General features: G+C 47.8%; 3 protein-coding genes across 11 annotated transcripts in view; 2 read left to right on the top strand and 1 right to left on the bottom strand.

Annotated features, from left to right (window-relative positions):
• The window catches only part of SLC7A7 (solute carrier family 7 member 7), a 38054-nt gene extending 28901 nt beyond the window's left edge, over positions 1-9153 (bottom strand). Inside the window, exons 1-3 of one of the 6 annotated variants that reach the window (XM_012752720.2) lie at positions 9046-9153; positions 3413-3528; positions 1801-2346 (exon numbers count right to left, since the gene is read on the bottom strand). In XM_012752720.2, coding sequence (XP_012608174.2) covers positions 1801-2299 — 499 coding nt within the window. In that variant the 5' untranslated portion in view covers positions 2300-2346; positions 3413-3528; positions 9046-9153. Of the gene's footprint in view, positions 1-1800; positions 2347-3412; positions 3529-3640; positions 3934-6396; positions 6573-9045 lie in introns of those variants that run through there. The other 5 variants (XM_012752724.3, XM_012752719.3, XM_012752721.3 and 2 more) reach the window with 5 other exon arrangements.
• LOC142871489 (small ribosomal subunit protein uS14-like) overlaps positions 1-20017 on the top strand; it is a 399345-nt gene that overhangs the window by 118197 nt on the left and 261131 nt on the right. The window lies entirely within an intron of this gene.
• MRPL52 (mitochondrial ribosomal protein L52) lies at positions 14914-19306 on the top strand. 4 transcript variants are annotated; one of them, XM_020285880.2, is made up of 5 exons: positions 14914-15281; positions 15389-15446; positions 15523-15590; positions 18312-18383; positions 19131-19306. In XM_020285880.2, the coding sequence occupies exons 1-5, from the start codon at positions 15176-15178 to the stop codon at positions 19238-19240; spliced, it is 414 nt and encodes a 137-aa protein (XP_020141469.1). In that variant the 5' UTR covers positions 14914-15175; the 3' UTR covers positions 19241-19306. The 4 variants fall into 4 exon arrangements, with proteins under 4 accessions (XP_020141469.1, XP_012608184.1, XP_012608183.1 ...); XM_012752729.3 differs by having other exon boundaries at positions 14947-15281; positions 18312-18376; XM_012752728.3 differs by having other exon boundaries at positions 15134-15281; positions 15386-15446; positions 18312-18376.

The raw sequence follows: 20017 nt of genomic DNA, 5'->3' as shown, positions 1-20017 counted from the left end.
TCTCTATTCCCAAATTAGGAGCAGAAAATTTTAGAGGGGTGACTAGTAGAGGTAGGCACAATGGCAGAAGCAAGTAACAACAGCTGTCAGAGATGACACAGATAAAATCCATAAAAGAATAAAACCTAAAGAACTGAAGTCAGACCAGCAGTCCGATGTCACTGAGGAAGCAAACATTCTTGCCTACCCCAGTGGCCTGGCAAGACCTCACAGTCATGCAAGAATAGACATGTGCAATGGTGACTCTGAGTCACCAAAAGAAATGTCAAATTATGAAAGCAAGCAAACACATCATTGGTTTTAAAGAGGTTTTAGTAAAGATGGTAAATCAATAGAATCTGGTGCTTAAATGAACCCAGCCATATTGGAAATATTACTTAGATGGAATGATCTTTCTCTACACAAGATATGTAACTATATGCCCACATTTTAAAGGATCCCAAGACCAATAGATCCTAAATAGGTTGTTTCACCAGTAAACAACCTATCAGATCATCTGCAAGTGATGCAAGAGAAATTACAGATATCACTAAAGACCTCAGGGCAAACCCCCTTCTTACAACACAAGGCAGTGCCTCTTACCCCTCCCTAACTGTTGCTGTGCATGACAAACAGTCCATATGCAGAATCCAAGCCAGACACATGGACACACAAAACACAAGAGAACCCCACAAAAGACAGCCAGTTCTCTGCAAAAGAGTAAAACCAGGGGGGCTGGAGAGGAAGCTGAGGAGTAAATGGGGCAGTGGAGAAACTGCAAAAGAAAAGGACATCAGCTGATTGGAGAGGGGTGATCTACCGAGCAATTGCACCTGGTACAAAATTCCTGCACCCCAAGAGGACTGACAGACTGTCTAAGCTTCTCCAAAGTTGTAGGGTGGAAGGCAGCTCCAAGGTCCTAGGGTCTCCCAGGCTGGAAGGGCATTTTTCAAGAACAGAGACACCTGAGGATGGGGCTATCAAGGATCACCCTCTCAGCACCTGCAGGGTGGCTTTGCTGAATGTACAGATTTAAATAATATTTTATTTATGAGACCGATTAAAAAGTCAAGGTGGGCCAGGTGCAGTGGCTCATGCCTGTAATCGTAGCACTCTGGGAGGCCAAGGCAGGCGGATCACTCAAGGTCAGGAGTTTTAAGACCAGCCTGAGCAAGAGTGAGACCCCCGTCTCTACTAAAAATAGAAAGAAATTAATTGACCAACTAAAAATATATAGAAAAAATTAGTGGGCATGGTGGTGCATGCCTGTAGTCCCAGCTACTCAAGAGGCTGAGGCAGAAGGATTGCTTGAGCCCAGGAGTTTGAGGTTGCTGTGAGCTAGGCTGATGCCACGGCACTCACCCTAGCCTGGGCAACAAAGTGAGACTGTCTCAAAAAAAAAAAAAAAAAAATAGTAGATGGGTAAGTACAATAGAATGCCACTGAAATGCTGGGAGTAAAAGCACACTGTAGAATTATATGTAGAACAGTATGATCTCATTTTTGTAAAAGAACAAAATTACACCTCTTGAAAGACCAAGAAAAATAATCAAGAAGATCATGCAAACTACTAATGGTGGAAGCTCGGGAAAAGGTGGGTTGTCTTCTTTTTTGTTACACTGTAGTACTGTTTGAATTTTCACACTAAGCATATATTAATTTAAATAAATAAATATGTGTGTATGTGTGTATATATACACACATATGTATGTTGTCAGAGGCATTCCTTTCCATCTCCTGCTTACTCCCCGGCTGGACTCCCACCCCATCTCTGCCAGCCCCAACCCTGTCATCTCCTGCCACATCCCCAGCCCCACTTACAGATGCAGGCAGCAGCCAGCAGGCGAATGGCAGCGTAGGGGCTGAAGCAGCTTGGGAAGAAAGGCTGCACCATGTAGTTGGCAAAGGTGATGGCAATGATGGCCTGGCTGGTGGGCTCGATGATGAGCAGGGAGGTCCAAAGTCTGATGAAGGCAAGGAATTCTCCGAAGGCCTCCAGGATGTAGGCATAGCTGGCCCCAGATTTCTTAATGGTGGTGCCCAGTTCCGCATAACAGAGGGCCCCAAAGACAGAGAAGAGGCCCCCAACAGCCCAGATGACCAGGGAGAGGCCAAAGGAGGCACTGTACATGAGCACCCCCTTGGGGGAGACAAAGATGCCCGAGCCAATCATGTTCCCCACAATCAGGCACACACCGTTAAGCAGCGAGATCTCCTTCTTCAGCTTTACCTGCTTGGACCCTGGGCTGGCCCCATCACCCAAAGGGGAGGCATCCGCCTCGTGCTGGGAGGCCACTTCATATTTAACGCTGTCAGCCATGGTGGGGAAGGAGCAGAAAACCTTCACCAGCTTCCTGGCATTGCCCTCTAAGGAAGAAAGATGATGATATATTTTGGATGGTTGGCAATTACGTAGAACCTCTACCCAGCCACGGGGTAGACATGGACAGTCCACCCACCACTTCAGAGACCTCTCTCTTGCTTCCCACCTCCAAATGACCCTTCTCCAGCTGGCTCATCAGAACGACCCCCACCTGAGTTTTAAGGGAAGGCACTCTCCCCAGAGAGAAAGCATTTGCCTCTCATCATTAGGATGATGCTGCCCACCTGGCTTACTAAATGGAAAACTAAATCCTGGTCCTATCTGGGCCTGCTGTGATACCAGCATGGGGGCAGCTTGGCCACTCCCAGGGATAACCATAGTGGTTTGAGCCTGAGTTGTCAGCCATACCCCAAAAAGGTCTGTCTTCCCTCCAATTTTAATTTCAGCTCTCACCTGTGCTGAGATGCAACATTAGGAACCCACCTTGCAAGCAGCTGATTTGTGAAATCTGTTCATAGTACTACTGCTCTTTTCCCCACAGTCTCTACTCTGGCACGCTTACAGGCTTCAGAGATCTGCTGGAAACCCACAACTACCCACTATTCAGGGAATATCCCCTAACCCCCTGCTGGAGTCTTCAGCCCTGGGCAAAGCCCAAGCAGCCCCATCCTACCCTGAAAGAAGGCAAACTATTCTCTTTTCTGCTGCCTTGCCTTGTCCAGATGCCTTTCCCAATCTCTAGTATTCTGGGCCTCCTGCCATCAAATCCCTCACATCAGCATAGCTGTAACACCCAAAAAAGTATGAATGAGAGAAGGATGATCCAAACGTAGCAGAACCTAGGAGTGTTTAGAGGCAGCTGATGACTGCTCCCACCCCAGAGTTGCCGCTGGAAAGACACCACCCAAAGCCAAGGCAAGGAAACAGCTGAAGCCGGCAGCAAATGCTGGGAAACAGCAGGAGACTGCTGAGAAGAAAAGAGAAGTAGCTAGTCAAGCAAGTGGAGAGGTACTAGGGCAAGAGGCACTGGCAGACAAAGTGACCAGACACTGCAGAGCAGCAAACAGGGTAGCAGGGCCAGTGGGGATGAGGGGAGAGGGTGGGACTCACACTCACTCCCTGGTCCTGGACAGTAGCAGGCTCCCACGGCAGAGGCCAGCAGCAGTCAGGGAGAGAGATGCCCTCCAGGATCCAGGATCTGTGGTCCAGTGCTCTTCCTTTTCAGCCTGCAATAAAAGGGAAGGCCAAAATGCCTGTGGATTTAAGTAAAGAAGGGTGGAGGGGAGAGGCAGCAGGCAAAGGAAGAGGTGAGGGAGGGGAAAAGGAGTGTTAAGTAACCGTCTGGGTCCAATGTTCACTGGCCCTTCACATCTGCAAAAGGGGCAGCTAGCTCTTGGCTCAGCACTTTCTGTGATAAGAAGGCACTCTCAGGAATCTCCTTTGTCAGCTCTGCTCTGGGACTGGGGACCCTGAAGAAATGACAGTCAGCTGGGTGCAGTTTCTGTAGTCCTTGAGGAAGTGTCCTAAAGCATGTTAGCCAGGACAGGGCAGTGGCCCAGAAGGAATGCACAGCACTCTCTCTGGGTCCTCTGTGCTCCACCCTAGCCCCTCTCTCTCACTCCAAGCAATTTTAAAAGGCAGGAAGGTTGCACAGTGTGACACAAAGGCTTGTTCACATGCTGAGATTAGAGGAAGTATAAGAGCAGTCCCTGCACCCGTGATTAGGCGTCCTAAGAGAAGAACTCTGAACACTTCCCCATGCAGAGAGATGGGTGGCTGCCCCTAAACTTGGGCCAGTACCCCAAAGTCTGAGACTAAAGCTACTTCCAAGGAAATGAGGTTAAGAGATCAAACCTCTAACTGCATCCCCACCCAACACACCTGCCCTTTTACCCTTAAGAAAACATACCAAGATCTTTGGGATAAGCATAAATTCCTATAAATACCTTCCTCAAATACAAGTTTACTCCACTATCATTAAAAATAAGTGAGGAAATAATATTTCACTAAGTTATCTTGGACAGACAGGCCCAGAACACCCAGAAGCAGCTGGACATTTTCTGGGAATCATATAGTTTATTCTCTTTATAGTCTACTTGAAACCTGATATTCTGGGTCTCTTCCAACAGAAATATACCCTAAACCTTCTGAAACCCAACTGTCTGTCCCTTCTCCCTAGCCCTCTTTGGTTATTCTATAACCAGAGAGTAGAGATCTAAAAATTCCTGGGAGATTTATCTCTACCCTATATCCTCCCATTCTGGTCCCTTAAACTTTTAATTTAAACTAGGAGGGGAATCCCAAGACAGCCTCACAAAAATCTGAAATCCATCCAGGGGAGACTGTCCTTTTGCGCCAGGACCCCACACACACCCCTAAAATGCTCCTGTAATAAATAATAGCATGTATTGAGCACTTACCCAGGCCAGACACACCGCTAAGCACTTAACCACCTTATCTCATCAGACCCTCCCTGCATCCCCTTAAAACAGGTACTAAGTCACTAGCCAGGGTGACTTAGTAGAAGTAGAGAAGGGGGTGAGTTAGCTAGATTTCAGAGCTCACACACTCTCAGCACAGAACTATGCTATCTCCCCACCTCCCCACGCTCTAACCAGCCCCAGTCACCAGGAGGCCTTCCTTTTAGACAGAAAAGCACTACAGCTGGCTTCCTACTGAATTACCTGGGGCAGGATGTGATTAGATTAAAAAGAAAACCTCTGCCACTGAGCCTAGGCTACCAACAAAGCTTGTTCATCTCTCCTGGCTACTCCTTCCCTTTCTCATTCTGTGAGAGGATGAGAGGCGATTGCAAGTCCCCTTGGCAGTGCTGCTATTGCTAGGGTGCCCATTTCTAAAGCAAACAAAAACACATGCAAACACACCATCAAGCCTGCCCTTTTAAGACCAAATTCCTTGGCACCATGGGGTAGGCATGCATCCTCGTGTGATGTAAAGAAAGAAAGGAAGGCCCAAGGGAAGAGAAGTGTGGTGGGATCTGAAACTAAAGACCCCTTCACCACATCTTGAGCCAAAACTGCCTGAGGACGAAAGGCACACTCCAGCAAACAGCATGTCCTAGTGGTCGCACCAGGAAGTGCTATGAGTGGAATCTCCTTTCTAGCCTGCTTCAGTGGCCCCCGCACCAACTGAGCAAGAAAGACTGCCATTCACGGAGAAGGTGAAGCCCCTCTTTTCTCAACCGCTGCCTAGCACCGTGGACAGGAAGGCACCATCTTTGGCAGCTCACATTCCTCCCTAAGACCCTGGGTCTCGGGGTAAGGCTTCTGCCTTTCAGGCAGCCTGGGACCAGCAGCACCCCTAGGATCTCCTGAGGGTGCTCTCCCACCGCAGGCTTTACAGGAGAAACCTCATGATAAAACAGCGCCCCTTGTCATCCTCCCCTGTCTGAGGTGCACTATCTCCGAGGGCCTCGTGGAGGTTAAGGCAACACAGTCATCCCACAGCCTGTGGAACAAATTCCAGATTCAGAAGTAGGCAGCAGGGTCCTCAGCAGCAGTGCCTGACAAAGCAGGCTGTGGAGCCCCTCGCCCTGACCCTACCCTCCAATGGCAACACCAAAACACACTTCCTCCAGGAACTAGCACACAGTTCAGGGTCCTGGTTCTTAGTCTAGCTCAGAGAGCTACTGTGAGAACACACTTTCTCCCCCAGAAACCCCATGTCCTGCCTTCCTGTCTCCAGTTGTACTGCCTCCCCTGACAACAGAAACAGAAAACAGATAAACTCTAGTATGGTTTGATTTCCCCATTACTCCAAGCTCAGAGCTCAGCTCCTCCCTCCCCGGTTCTCCATTTGTTTTTCTATATTCCACTGTGTCTAAGACAGTCTCTTTTAAACAAACAAAAAAAAATGTGAAAGAAGAAAGAAATTGTTTACTCCTGTGGCAAGGGCTTCTATTAACGAAGGGATGAAGTCCCTGGGCAGAGAGTTCTCCCCAGGGAGGGCAAGGGCTGGGACCAGGAAACACGCGGCTCTTGGGTCTCCGTTCAGCCGGTTTTCAGGACTCGCTCCATCCTCCTCCTGCACTTCCCCTCTCTCCACCCCGTTGTCCCTCCTCTCCCACCTCTTACCTGTCCCTTGACCTTTGGGCAGGTGCTGGGAGGAGAGATTACCAACACGCAGTGAGGGGTGGGAGGGGAAAGTGCTAGTTAGGGGAACCAAGGGTATGGCTCCTGCTGCAGCAGCTGTTGACTCTGAGGAGCAGAAAAGAGAGGGTGACGGGACTGAAATGCAAAACAGGAAAACACATGTGCAACTCTGGCCGGCAGCGGGGAGGGGCCAGGGGACGGGGACGGGCTGGAGCTGGGACTGCCTTGTCAGACCCAGAGGGCCTCCACCCCTGCCAACCTCCAGGCACCTTCACTCGTCTCAGCACCTCCTCCTCCCTACCTCAGTCCCCCAGTTCTTGTTACTGAGCACTTCATCTTTCCCCATGATTTACAGTGCCCTCTGATGTCCCTTAAAAATCCCTTCTCCCCCTCATTCCATTTCCCACTCATCTCCCACTCCCGTACTATCCTTAGTCCTTCAGAGGGTGTATGATCCCATGAGTCGGGCAAAAAAACTCTGCAGTCCCATTTCAAGAGTTTCAGTGCCATTTCAGCCCCTAAAGCAAGCCAATGAAGGCCACCTGTAGCGCTACAGCCATGTGCACAAACACCAAGCAAGCCCACTCACAGCGCAGATCCCCAACTGGTTCAGGTAACATTGATGTGTCATCAGGTAAGAGCCAACTGGGCCTTGGCACCCAGAGCAGGCTAAGGAGTTGGCAGCCCTTCAAACCAATTGTTATTTAAAATCTGTTGAATGTTGACTTGGCAGAAGTGGAGCAAATACTGATTTTCCTCAAATAAAAACTGGGTAAGCCTCTTTATATTCCAAGTTAGAGATTATTGCATAAATTCATCACATGCAATATTCTGAAGCAGACAAATTCTTGGTAGGCGTATTAAACCACTTATAGTGTAGACAATAGCATAAATCTCTGTCCTCAGGGAGCAGCATTTCACAGTGCATCACACATTTTCAGAATTCCAGCTGTGACTGATGCCTTTAGGCAACTGTCAGCTGGCTGGACTCTGAGCTACACCCTGCAACTTGCACCTGTGTGTTGCAAAATTACCCCAGAGACAGGTGTTCCAGGTAAGGAGTTGTCAAGTATTCTAAGTCACTGGATGGGAGCCAATTTACATTTCCACAAGACATAGAAATCAGAATTCCCTGGCACCAAATATCTGAATTATTCCAAGGATAATTTAGTGCCCTGTAAACCCAGGCTACTACCCAGCTGGTTGGCCCCTTAATTGCACTCTGGGGCCAGGTCCAAGTTGTGAGGAAAGTCCTAGGAAAAGAGACAAGAAAGCCGTCCCTGTCTGGCACTGGCCCCTTCTCTCACCCACACTCCACTCCAGCCACACTGGACTCCCTGCTGTGGCCACCAGCAAGTACTTAAGCTCCCACCTCAAAGCCTTTGCAATCCCTGCCTCCCTGGAATGTTCTTCCTAGTGATACTGTTCATTCCCAGTGTTGATTTTTTGTTGTCACTTCCCCCACTAGAATGTAAGCATCAGAAGAGCTTTGTTCACCACTGCATCACACAGTGCAAGGCTCATACAGGCAGTCAATAAATATTTGTTGGATGAATAAATTAATCAATGAACAATGTTGATTCTCCTTGACTGACTTCCCGGCAGGCTGGACTGCCAGACAGTCCTTGAATTTGCTCTCCAGGCCCCCTGTGTCGCTGCTGCCCTGCCTCCTAAGCAAGGAGTATTTGGAGAAGTACTTATTTTTTTGGACAGTAATGGGTTGAAGGGAAGAAAAGTATGTTTTTCACAGTTTTACTGGGAAGCCTAGAATGGCTTGAAATGGATTTTTTGTTTCATTAATGGGAAAACAAAGACAAAACAAAAAGTCCCTTATCTCCGGGAAGTTCTTGGCTGTTGTGTCCCACACCCAGGCTCAGGTGAGCGGTCTAGGTGCAGCGTGGAGGTGGCGAGAGGGAAGTGCCGGACTACAGCCGCCAATGGGTTAAAGGGCAGAGAAGGCAGAGAGAGGAGAGCGCTCAGGTTCACACAAATGCAGGTGGGCTCAAGAAGAGCGGAACCGTAAACCCCTAAGTGTGAACTCTTCTCCCCGCACCCCGCGCCGCCCGTCGCCCACCGCCAGCGCTCCCCTCCCCCGCGATCCTCGCTGGCCTGTCGCTCGCCCCTTCCCATCCCCCCTCCGCCCCCGCCCCGCCAGCTCGCGGCGCTCACCTTTGCCCCTTCCTCCCACATTCCCTCCCACCCACCCACTCCGGCTGTCTCCGGGCCCCCGCCGTTTCCCTGTGTCCCCACTGCCCTTGGGCCCCGAGTTCCGTGTCCCCGCCCCAGGCGCAAGCCTTCCTTCCCGAGCCCCGACCACCCACCGTCCGCCCTCAGGGCCCCTTAGAAGAGCTGGCTCGCCCCCGACGTCCAGGTCTGGCAGCGGAGCTCGACAGGGACTCTGCCTGGGGGACCAGGACCTCACCCCACGGGGCGTCCCTTCGTTCTCTCCACCTGCCCAAGCAGCCCCCGCCCGTCCCCGACTCCAGGAAGCGCTAGAAGAGGGGCTGTGGTGGGTGCAGGCGAAGGGAGCAAAGGTCCGAGAACCGAGAGGCCTCGAAGCCCGCTCCCCTGCGCTCTCCTCGCTCCGGCACAGCTTCACTGCCCCGGGGAAACGAAAATGACCGCGGATACCCTTAGAGACTAGTCCTTCGTCCCAGGAACGCTCAGCTTCCTCTTCCCTCCCTCCCCATCCAGCTCGCGCAGACGGCCAGACGGGGGTCTGGGCGAGAGCCCCAAACCCCGGCAACCCGCCTCCAGCCCGGAGACGCCCGGCTGCAACTCCGTAGGGCCCCCAGCCTGGGAAGCCCCTTGGGGGGCGGGGGGGGCAGGGGAGGGGCGGCGCCTGCTTGGAGCCGGGGGAGGGGTCTTCCGGAAAGCCGTCTCTTGCACTACAGGTCCGCGACTCCCCGCCCCTCTGGTGGAGCTGTTGCGTCAGCCTAGAAATTCCAAATTAAGGAAAGTGGTTTCCTCCAGGCCTGGAAGATGTGGGGCAGTGGAGCGGCCGCCAGGAGGCAGCACTTCGTCAAGAATGTCCAGGCCGCGGGTGTCGGGGAGGTGGGAGTCTCTTGAGTCCAGAGCACCTTTCATCTGAAGATCTTAGCCGCAGCGCAGAACCTAACAAAAGAGGGGATTGCTGAACTCATTCCAGAAAAGGGATCTGGAAATGTTTCACCACGTTTTGAGGCTAAAATATGGCTTGTAAATAGTACAATTACCTTTTGTATACCGTTTGGACGACCCAGCTTTGGCATTTTTGAAAGCCAATGTTGCCTCTGCAAAGAGCCACAGAGAGCCACCCGCCTTCAAGGCCAGTCTAGTGGAAAGGCACAGAACTTAAGGGACTTCCCAGCCGCCAGGCAAGAAGGAAGAGTGTAGCCCGAGGTCATAATTTGTCCATCTTGAAGTTAGGTCATTTAACAAAGAATTTAGCCAGTACTGATTTAGCAGAGATTTGACAGGTCTGGGAAGAGAAGAGGATATATTACAATAAATTATGTAACTAGTAAGGAAATAATATTGCAAGTAGTGTATTGTGTGGGTGATTTATAGGCTTTAGTTCTCACATTTCTTGAGTGAGTTGACAGTGATTTGATCCTTGTGCTGTGCTAGAGAGGAAGATAATGAAAGAATCCCTGAACACTTCCCACTCCTCTCCACAACTTCTTCTTCTTAGAATTTTGTCACACGCATGCAAAAATGGGAAGAGGTTACAAAACGAAGTGGAATTGACTACCCAGAGTCAGCTTCACTTATGTTTCTTCTCCAACGTCATTATTAATCACAACCGTTAAAAGTCCCCTAATATTCCAGAGCAATCCACTTGTACAAAAGTAACTGCATAAATACAGACCCACAGAACAGAAGGATGTTAGACAAAAGCATGAGTGTATAACAAAATGTTAAAGCCAAATAAAATACAGAGTGTGATGCTCATGAAAGGCAAAGGAGTTTAAGAGAGGAACAACATGAAGCTCAGATGCCTGATGCTTCACATTGCTCTTAACTCCAGTCTTTGCCAGATGAAGTCCAGAGGTTAAAAGACATTCACTTTAGGGCGACAAAGCTGGTTTCCTGTGGCTTCTGAGGCTGATGAAGTCATTGGGGAGTGCTGTCCAGGTGCCAGACCCCCTCCCTCCAGCAGTGTTCTATGAGGTCTCTGAGAATGCTGATGATGTTAGTTGTCAGTGCTCTGTGTTTTCTCTTGGTCTCTCAAAATCCTAACCCATATTTCCTGCTATTTACTTCCCATGTATTGTCCCCCTGCCACATCACACTGACCACGTCAAAGGCTGAACTTGTCTTCCTTCCAAAGACCCTTCCCCTCCCAGATTTCCCAGTTCCAGTCAAACTTCCCATCCTCCAGCTCTGGATTCTTCACTCCCACAGCTATTAAATAATTGCACATGTCCACTTTTGCATGCTGCATTCATATTATACTCATTATTGGCAGGGCATGGTGGCTCACCTCTGTAATCCTAGCACTCTGGGAGGCCAAGGCGGGAGGATCGCTCAAGATCAGTAGTTTGAAACCAACCTGAGCAAGAGCGAGATCCTGTCTCTACTATAAACAGAAAGAAATTAATTGGCCAACTAAAAAATATAGATAGATAGATAGATAGATAGATAGATAGATAGTCGGGCATGGTGGTGCATGCCTGTAGTCCCAGCTACTTGGGAGGCTGAGGCAGAAGGATCACTTGAGCCCAGGAGTTTGAGGTTGCTGAGCTAAGCTCATGCCACGGCACTCTAGCCCAGGCAACAAAAGTGAGACTGTGTCTCAAAAAAGAAACATATTATACACATTATTTGTTCACCTAAATGCACGTGCCCTTTTCTATGACTTTGCAAAGGGACGGTGTCCCTCTTGTGTATGAACTACTAAAAGACAGGAGTGTTGCTGTTTCAATTCCTTTTTTTTTTTTTTTTTTTTTTTAGACAGAGTCTCACTTTGTTGTCCAGGCTGGACTAAGTGCCGTAGTGTCAACCTATCTCACAGCAACCTCAAACTCCTGGGCTCAAGCAATCCTACTGCCTCAGCCTCCCAAGTAGCTGGGACTACAGGCATGCACCACCATGCCTGGCTAATTTTTTCTATATATATTAGTTGGCCAATTAATTTCTTTTCTATTTATAGTAGAGACGGGGGTCTTGCTCTTGCTCAGGCTGGTTTCAAACTCCTGACCTTGAGCAATCCGCCCACTTCGGCCTCCCAGAAAGCTAGGATTACAAGCGTGAGCCACAGCGCCTGGCCTCAATTCCTTTACATACTAATAGTATAGGTGGTAGTGCTAGTCTGTCATTTTTTTCTGTCCATCATGAATGTTGGCACTTAGGTTATTCTTTGAGCCTTTGGCTTCACTTGATTCCCCAATGGTAAACTATGGGATTCCAGTTCTGTCTACCTCAGCTGTCTAGATGGAAGATGTTTGGCAATGAACCATCTTTGGGACCAGCCAAAGGCTCAGAGAGCCAAAAAAGTCACTCAATCTTTATTCTGCCATTAATTATAAAACAATAAATCCATGCTGGGCATAGTGGCGCAAGCCTGTAATCCCAGGCTTTGGGAGGCTGAGGTAGAAGGATTGCTTGAGGCCAAGAGTTCCAGAGCAGCCTGGGCAACATAGCGAGAACCCATCTCTACCCTCACCCCAACCCAAAATAAATGAATAAATCCACAGCCAAATTTAGGTTCAATTTCCTGATCCCCAAAAGCTACAAGCAATCTGTGTAATGATTGCTTCCTGAGCTGTCTTATCTACTTTACAGGTTTATTATGAAAATCATATGAAATCATTTATGTAGAAGTGTTTTGACAAGTTAAAACGAAGTGTATGAACGTACAATAGTAGTGGTTCTCTTTGCCTTATTTCCCTTGCTTATTTTTTTAGTCCATCTGTTGGCTTCTAGCCAAGTTTCTTTTGTTCCTATCCCTCTTCTTGTTTAGGGATAGCCTATACCATTCTTCTTGTTATCAAAATAGCTGCTTTTACTTCTTAAACCAGGATCCACCCTTCCCCTCTTTCAAAGCACAACTCAGAACCACCTCCTGTGGAAAAACTTCCCAGTCTTGCAGAAGGAAATGATAAACTTCCAGATAGAGGTTCCTCTAGTCAGCATATGTTTAAGTGTCTAGCCTAGAATACAGTAATGGGCTCTTATGTAGGAGGTTCACCATTTATAAAGCACTTTCACTCACATTATCATCCTTGAAATATTTTCATAAATATAATATACCAAGTTAAAAAAGAAGAATAATAAGAAGAAATTATTAAGGCTAGGCCAGGCATGGTGTCTTGCTCCTATAATCCCAGTACTTTGGGAGGCCAAGAAAAGAGGACCACTTGAAGCTAGGAATTCAAGAGCACCTTGGCAACATAGTGAGACCCTGTCACTACAAAATATACAAAAAAGTAAAAAGACACCAGGTGCAGTGGCTCACTCCTATAATCCTAGCACTCTGGGAGGCCAAGGCAGGAGAATCACTCAAGGTCAAGAGTTCAAAACCAGCCTGAGCAAAAGTGAGACCCCTGTCTCTACTAAAAATAGAAAGAAATTATCTGGACAACTAAAAATATGTATATATAAAAAAAATTAGCCAGACATGGTGGTGCATGCCTATAGTCCCAGCTACTCTGTAGGCTGAGGCAGAAGGATCGCTTGAGCCCAGGAATTTGAGGTTGCTGTGAGCTAGGCTGACCCCACACACTCTAGCCTGGGCAATAGAGCCAGACTTTGTCTCAAAAAAAAAAAAAAAAGACATTAAAGATAAATGACTTCTCTAAGGCAATACTGAATAGCATGTGATAAAAGGAGGAAAAGGGTCACAGATCAGTGTTTGCCACTTACTATTAGTAGCTGCTTCACAAGGTTATTGCAAAGATTATGTTAGGTGATGTGTGGTGGTAGTGCCTATAAAAATGGAGTTAGATCTTAACTCCAATACACCTTCCTCAAGAAAGTAGTCTTGGCCGGGCGCTGTGGCTCACGCCTGTAATCCTAGCTCTTGGGAGGCCGAGGCGGGCGGATTGCTCAAGGTCAGGAGTTCAAAACCAGCCTGAGCAAGAGCGAGACCCCGTCTCTACTATAAATAGAAAGAAATTAATTGGCCAACTGATATATATATATAAAAAATTAGCCGGGCATGGTGGCGCATGCCTGTAGTCCCAGCTACTCGGGAGGCTGAGGCAGAAGGATCACTCAAGCCCAGGAGTTTGAGGTTGCTGTGAGCTAGGCTGACGCCACGGCACTCACTCTAGCCTGGACAACAAAGTGAGACTCTGTCTCAAAAAAAAAAAAAAAAAAAAAAAAAAGAAAGTAGTCTTTGGCTGGGCGCAGTGGCTTACACCTGTAATCCTAACACTCTGGGAGGCCAAGGCGGGCAGATTGCTCGAGGTCAGGAGTTTGAAACCAGCCTGAGCAAGAGCGAGACCCTGTCTCTACTATAAATAGAAAGAAATTAAACAGCCAACTAATATATATATATATAGAAAAAAATTAGCCAGGCATGGTGGCACATGCCTGTAGTCCCAGCCACTCGGGAGGCTGAGGCAGGAGGATTGCTTGAGCCCAGGAGTTTGAGGTTGCTGTGAGCTAGGCTGACACCACGGCACTCACTCTAGCCTGGGCAACAAAGTGAGACTCTGTCTCAAAAAAAAAAGAAAGTAGTCTTTGATAGCCCACTCTAGATCAAATTCCCATTATATGCTCACAAACAACGTGTACTTCCCTTCCCAGCACTCGGCTGTAATATTTCAATAATGTATGTGATTATTTTATTTTTGTATTCTCTCTCTTTTAGACTGAAAGCTCTATCAGGATAGTAAAGATGTCTATTTTTGCTCTGCATAGACTCTCCTGTGCCTAATACAGTGCTTGTAATATGTAATTTCTTCAATTTTGTTGGGTAAATGAGTGAGATGTGAACCCTAAAATTTCTGATTCATTCTAGATTTTTTTTTCTTTGAGACAGAGTCTGACTCTGTAGCCCAGGTTAGAGTGCTGTGGGGTCAGCCTAGCTCACAGCAACCTCAAACTCCTGGGCTCAAGCGATCCTCCTGCCTCAGCCTCCCCAGTAGCTGGGACTACAGGCATGTGCCATCATGCCCAGCTAATTTTTTCTCTATATTTTTAGTTGGGCAATTAATTTCTTTGTATTTTTAGTAGAGACGGGGGTCTTGCTCTTGCTCAGGCTGGTTTCGAACTCCTGGCCTTGAGCAATCCGCCGGCCTTGGCCTTCCAGAGTGCTAGGATTACAGGCCTGGCCTATATATTTTTAATTGTCCGGTTAAGTTCTTCCTATTTTTAGGTAGAGACAGGGACTCACTCTTGCTCAGGTTACTCTTAAACTCATGACCTCGAGCAATCTTCCCACCTCAGCCTCTCAGGGTGCTAGGATTACAGGCGTCAGCCACCACGCCCAGCCTGATTCACTCTAGATTTGATCACTTCCTTTAGTCTGGGAAAAATATGTTACAGTTATGTGGGAGGCTGCAGAATGAAGTAATGTGGATGTTCCTTCTCTGAGATCAAAGTTACTATCAATTTCAGCGGACTACAGACCACTGTGGGGAGGTTGTGGAGACAGTTCAGAACGGTTCAGTCCGGGAAGACACGATTTCCACTGAGGACGCAACCATCATTGAAGATGCATGCGCAGAACAACAGTTCTTTCTCGCCCCAAGAACTCGGGTCCCAGTTTTATTCCTGACTTCCGTACAATGACCCAAGATGGCGCGGCCCATGATTGAAAGGCAGATTCAAGATGGCGGTTTCCGGCTTCCCCTGCCGCGACGCGCGTGGCCGCCGAGGCCACGCCCACTTCCGTCTACTCCGTCTCAGCATGGCTGCTTTAGGAACTGTGCTCTCCAGTGAGTGGGTGTAGGGTCGGTGGACTTGGGAGCCCGTGGGGGTCGGGTCCGGGACGCCGGACCGGCTGCGCGGTCTCTCCCCCAACTGTGCCCCATTTTCCCAGCAGGTGTCCGGAGGCTGCACCGCAGCGCGGCGGCTTGGGCGGGCAGCCAGTGGCGACTCCAGTGAGTGCTGGGCTAGGGGAATCTGGGGGACCAGAAGCTGGGCCAGGTCCTCATGGAACTGTTTTTCTCCACCCAGGCAGGGCCTGGCTGCCAACCCCTCCGGCTATGGGCCCCTTACGGAACTCCCAGACTGGTCATATGCGGGTGAGCGCTGATCTGACAGTTAACTCTAATTCAGATTTTCCCCTGGACTGGGGGGCGGGGATGTCAAGGTGGGGGCGTGTCTGGAAAACGTATTGAACTTTTTATTTGGAAAACGGAGTCTGGGGAAAGAAGCCCTCTTGTGTATTTTTTGAAGTAAGCTTCGAGTAAGGAAGGTAAACCTAGAGGGGATCTTGGCTTTTGGAAATAAGTAGAAGATAATTCTGACTTGGGGCACCCCGGGGTGGGAGGGAGTGACGAGTTCTACGTTTCTTAAAGGGAAACATGGTTTTTAAAAAGTTAGGAAGTGGCTGGGCGTGGTGGCTCACGCCTGTAATCCTAGCATTCTGGGAGACCGAGGCGGGAGGGTCGCTCAAGGTCAGGAGTTCAAAACCAGCCTGAGCAAGACGCCAGCCGTCTCTACTAAAAACAGAAAGAAATTAACTGGACAACTAAAAATTTATAGAAAAAAAATTAGCCGGGCATGGTGATGCGTGCCTGTAGTCCCAGCTACTTGGGAGGTTGAGGCAGAAGGATTGCTTGAGCCCAGGAGTTTGAGGTTGCTGTGAGCTAGGCTGACACCCCAGCACTCTAGCCCAGGCAACACAGTGAGTGAGACTCTGTCTCAAAAAAAAGTTAGGAAGTGCCACCCTTCTGTGTAGTGAGTACATTTTGAGAATTCGGTACCTAATGCAGGAAGAGGTCTTTGAATGGCTGTAGAAACGAGCATCTCAGAGGTACAGAAGGATGAAGAGTGAGGATGGCAGGCTCCCTTCAGAAAAATATTTTTCCTTTACTTAGAAAATAATAGGTATTAACCCTAGAAGGGAGAGATGGTAGCCACTCTCTTATGGGACTCCAGTTTATAAGGTAGGAAAATTGAGGCCTATGGAAGTGAATTTCCTGTGATCATGCAGCCAGGTAGTAGCAAAGCCAGAACTAGAACTGAGCAGGAGCTTGTCCTCCTTCACAACACAGGGACCTGAGTATTAATATCCTAGTGGTATTCTCTAGGACTTCGGTCCTCAACCCCAGAGCCACAGCCTGGTACTGGTCGAGTCAGTGGCCTATTAGGAACACTGATGCACATCACCACCTGAGGGCCCCTGCCATCTGAGGAAAAAATGTCTTCCATGAAACCAGTCCCTGGTGCCAAAAAGGTTGGGGACCACTGCTCTAGGAGTATGATCCTGCTTAATTGGATAACTGGTGCCTGAGGACAATGATGATTTTTTTCTATTTGTCATTTATCGTAAGAAGCCTTAGGATCTCCTTGTAGTAGTATGAAATATTGAAAAGACTCTGGAATTATATATCCCTGATTCTTTTTTTGGTTTTTGTGTGTGTGTGTGTGTGTGTGTGTGTGTTTTGAGACAGTCTCACTCTGTTGCCGAGTAGAGTACCATGGCGTCAGCCTAGCTCACAGCAACCTCAAACTCCTGGGCTCAGGGGATCCTCCTGCCTCAGCCTCCCGAGTAGCTGGGACTACAGGCACCTGCCATGACACCTGGCTAATTTTTCTGTTTTTAGTAGAGATGGGGGTCAATCTCACTTTGCTCAGGCTGGTCTCGAACTCCTGAACTCAAGGGATCCTCCTGCTTTGGCCTCCCAGAGTGCTAGGATTACAGGCATGACCTACTGCGTATAGCCTGTACCTGATTGTTAATCCAAGCTAACTTTGTGGTCTTAGATAATTTACTTAATTTTATCTGCTTCTTAGTTTCTACATCTGTAAATGAAGAATACCCGTCTCATATGGTTCATATAAGGATAAAGACAACCAATGTAAAGCACCTGGCATACACAACATTGTTTCCCTTTCCTGATAAATAATACCTCTTATCTGTCTTGTCTTCAAATTTTTGGATAGAGTTTTCACTGTTTCTTCCTTTCTTTATAGAAAATAAGTGCCCTTTCTCCTCATCTCCATATAAACTACTTGAGGTCAGATACCACATGTTTTCAGCAAGTCAACAGATATTTATGAATTTTTATTGCATGCTCTGTGCCTACTCTATACTATGAACAACAAGAACTCGCAATACAGTCTCTGATCCCAAGGAACTTGAAATTTGGCTGGGAAAACATGCACATTTTAAAGCATGGACACTTTTAAGTTATATAATAATATTTCAGTATTCTGCCCCATTCCAAAAGGATCTGGGATTCCTAAATAACACTAAAAACAATAGATGGTAAATGTTGCAGAGCCAACAGATGAATATTAAATGGTATGCACTTCCTTCAGAAGAGAGAGCTGACTGAGTTGAAGAGGTTAGACAAGGGTTTCTGCCAAACTTAGGGCTGAGTGGCCCTAGGGATGAGGATTTGGCTGGAAGGAAAGGAAAAGAAGGCATTTCATTGTGGAGTAGGATGGAATTTAGCAAAGACTTATACTGAGTAGAACAATGATCACATTGCTTGAGTTGAAGGGTTTCTGAAAATGAAAGTAGAGGCATTATAGCAGAGAACTTTGAATTCTGGGCTAATAACAGTTAAGTGAAATAGAGTAAGAACATTCCTAGGAGCTTATTCTTGGTGGGTCTGTCATAACTCACTCTTGAAGATGAGGGACATATTTTAGGATAATTAAGCTATAATGGGTATGAAATGGAAGAGAGGAGGTAGAGATTGGTTCTTCCCTCATTCCTATCACAATATTTGGACCAGGTGCTGCAGAGATGATCTCTTAACACTTGACTCTTCTCTCACTGCTATCTGTAGATGGTCGCCCTGCTCCCCCACTGAAAGGCCAGCTTCGGAGAAAAGCTGAAAGGGAGAAGTTTGCAGTAAGTGGCTAGTTCCCCAGCCAAGGTTACCTGTGTGTAATTGGAGGGACAATTCAAATCATAATTTATCTTGAATTGTGTTGCACCTAAGCTAACATGTACCACTCATACCAAGGTTTTAACAGCCACAGGTTTTTTGTTTGTTTGTTTTTTGTTTTGGTCTGCTTTTTGTGGGTTTTTTTTGGTCTTTGTTTTTTCCTTGAGACAGGAAACTCACTCTGTTGCCTTGGCTAGAGTGTAGTGGCATCATCATAGCTCACTGCAACCTCAAACTCCCAGGCTCAAGTGATCCTCCTGCCTCAGCCTCCTGAGTAGCTGGATTTACAGGTGTACACCACCACACCCTGCTAATTTTTTAATTTTTTATAGAGGCAGGGTCTCACTATGTTGCTCAGTCTGATCTTGATCTCCTGGCCTCAAGTAACCTTTCTTGAGGTTGCTCAGCCTCCTAAATTGCTCGGATTGCAGGCGTCAGCCACTGTGCCTGGCTCCAGCCAAAGGTTTTAATAGCCCTGTGAGAAGAGATGAAGAGAGTGAGGCACTCGTAGGGCAGGAACCAATAGTAGACATTCTGCCTCACATTTTGCTGTCCCTCCTTCTGCTTCCCAAGCCAGGACTTGGTCCCACCTTTTCCCCAGTCAACAGTGTCGTTTTCCAGCTGAAACCCAAACCTCTGACTCTGTGAGTAAAAAGAATATATGATGCAGCACGTAAGCCCCATATGTTATCCACACTGTTTTCCTGTCTGTTTCAGAGACGAGTTGTACTGCTGTCGCAGGAAATGGATGCTGGATTACAGGCATGGCAGCTCAGGCAGCAGGAGAAGTTGCAGGAAGAAGAAAGGAAGCAGAAAAGTGCTCTTAAACCCAAAGGGGCTTCACTGCAGAGCCCACTTCCAAGTCAATAAAAAGCAAAATCTTGCCGACTTTTCCCAGCCTCTCCCTAGCTTTCTTTTCTATCACCTAGATGCTTCATCCCAGCCAGAAGAGAGCCTTTATGTTCCCCATCTGTCTTTAGGACAATAGATCTTGGACACCAGGAAGAACAGGCTATATGATCACTGCCTGGGAGGCTTGGCTTAGTGCCCTCACCCATGCCTCCACTCCAGTTCAGCTGAATCTTGCTCTAGGCTTTTTTTACTCCCTTCTTTGCAGGCCATAGCACTGGCCCAACTATAAGCAGTAGCTGTTCTGTAAACATGACAAGGGGACAGTAGTTTTTCTGGTTTTAGCCAAGCACTCAAGCCTTTAATAGCCCATACCCAGCCTAGGCCATGTGCAGTTGGCATCTAATGTTTTGATGAAAAAGGCTTTCTAGCTGATGTCTTTTTCTTGGCAAGCAACTGGTGGCAGTTTTCCTAAGGTTTAGATATGTGGTCCCAGAGGATGTCTCCACTGGGAAGGCTGATGTGGGAAGAACCAGATGTGAGTGTTGCATGTTCTGCTGAAAGAGATGGGTTATGAAGTCTCCATGGTTCTGACTGCATTCCAGAGTTTGGCTGAAGAGGGACCTATACCTCCCTGCCCATTTGCATAGGGGAGCCCTATAGAAGGGCTCAGCCCTCAAACAGTCACTGTAGGATAGGTATCTAATAACTACCATATACCTCCCACAAACCTGAAAGCTGCCCAGGACTTGGAA

The sequence above is a fragment of the Microcebus murinus genome, chromosome 6, assembly GCF_040939455.1.
Source record: "Microcebus murinus isolate Inina chromosome 6, M.murinus_Inina_mat1.0, whole genome shotgun sequence".
NCBI lineage: Eukaryota > Metazoa > Chordata > Mammalia > Primates > Cheirogaleidae > Microcebus > Microcebus murinus.
The sequence above is the reverse complement of the archived record's forward strand: the minus strand, read 5'-3'. Positions and strand labels throughout refer to the sequence as shown.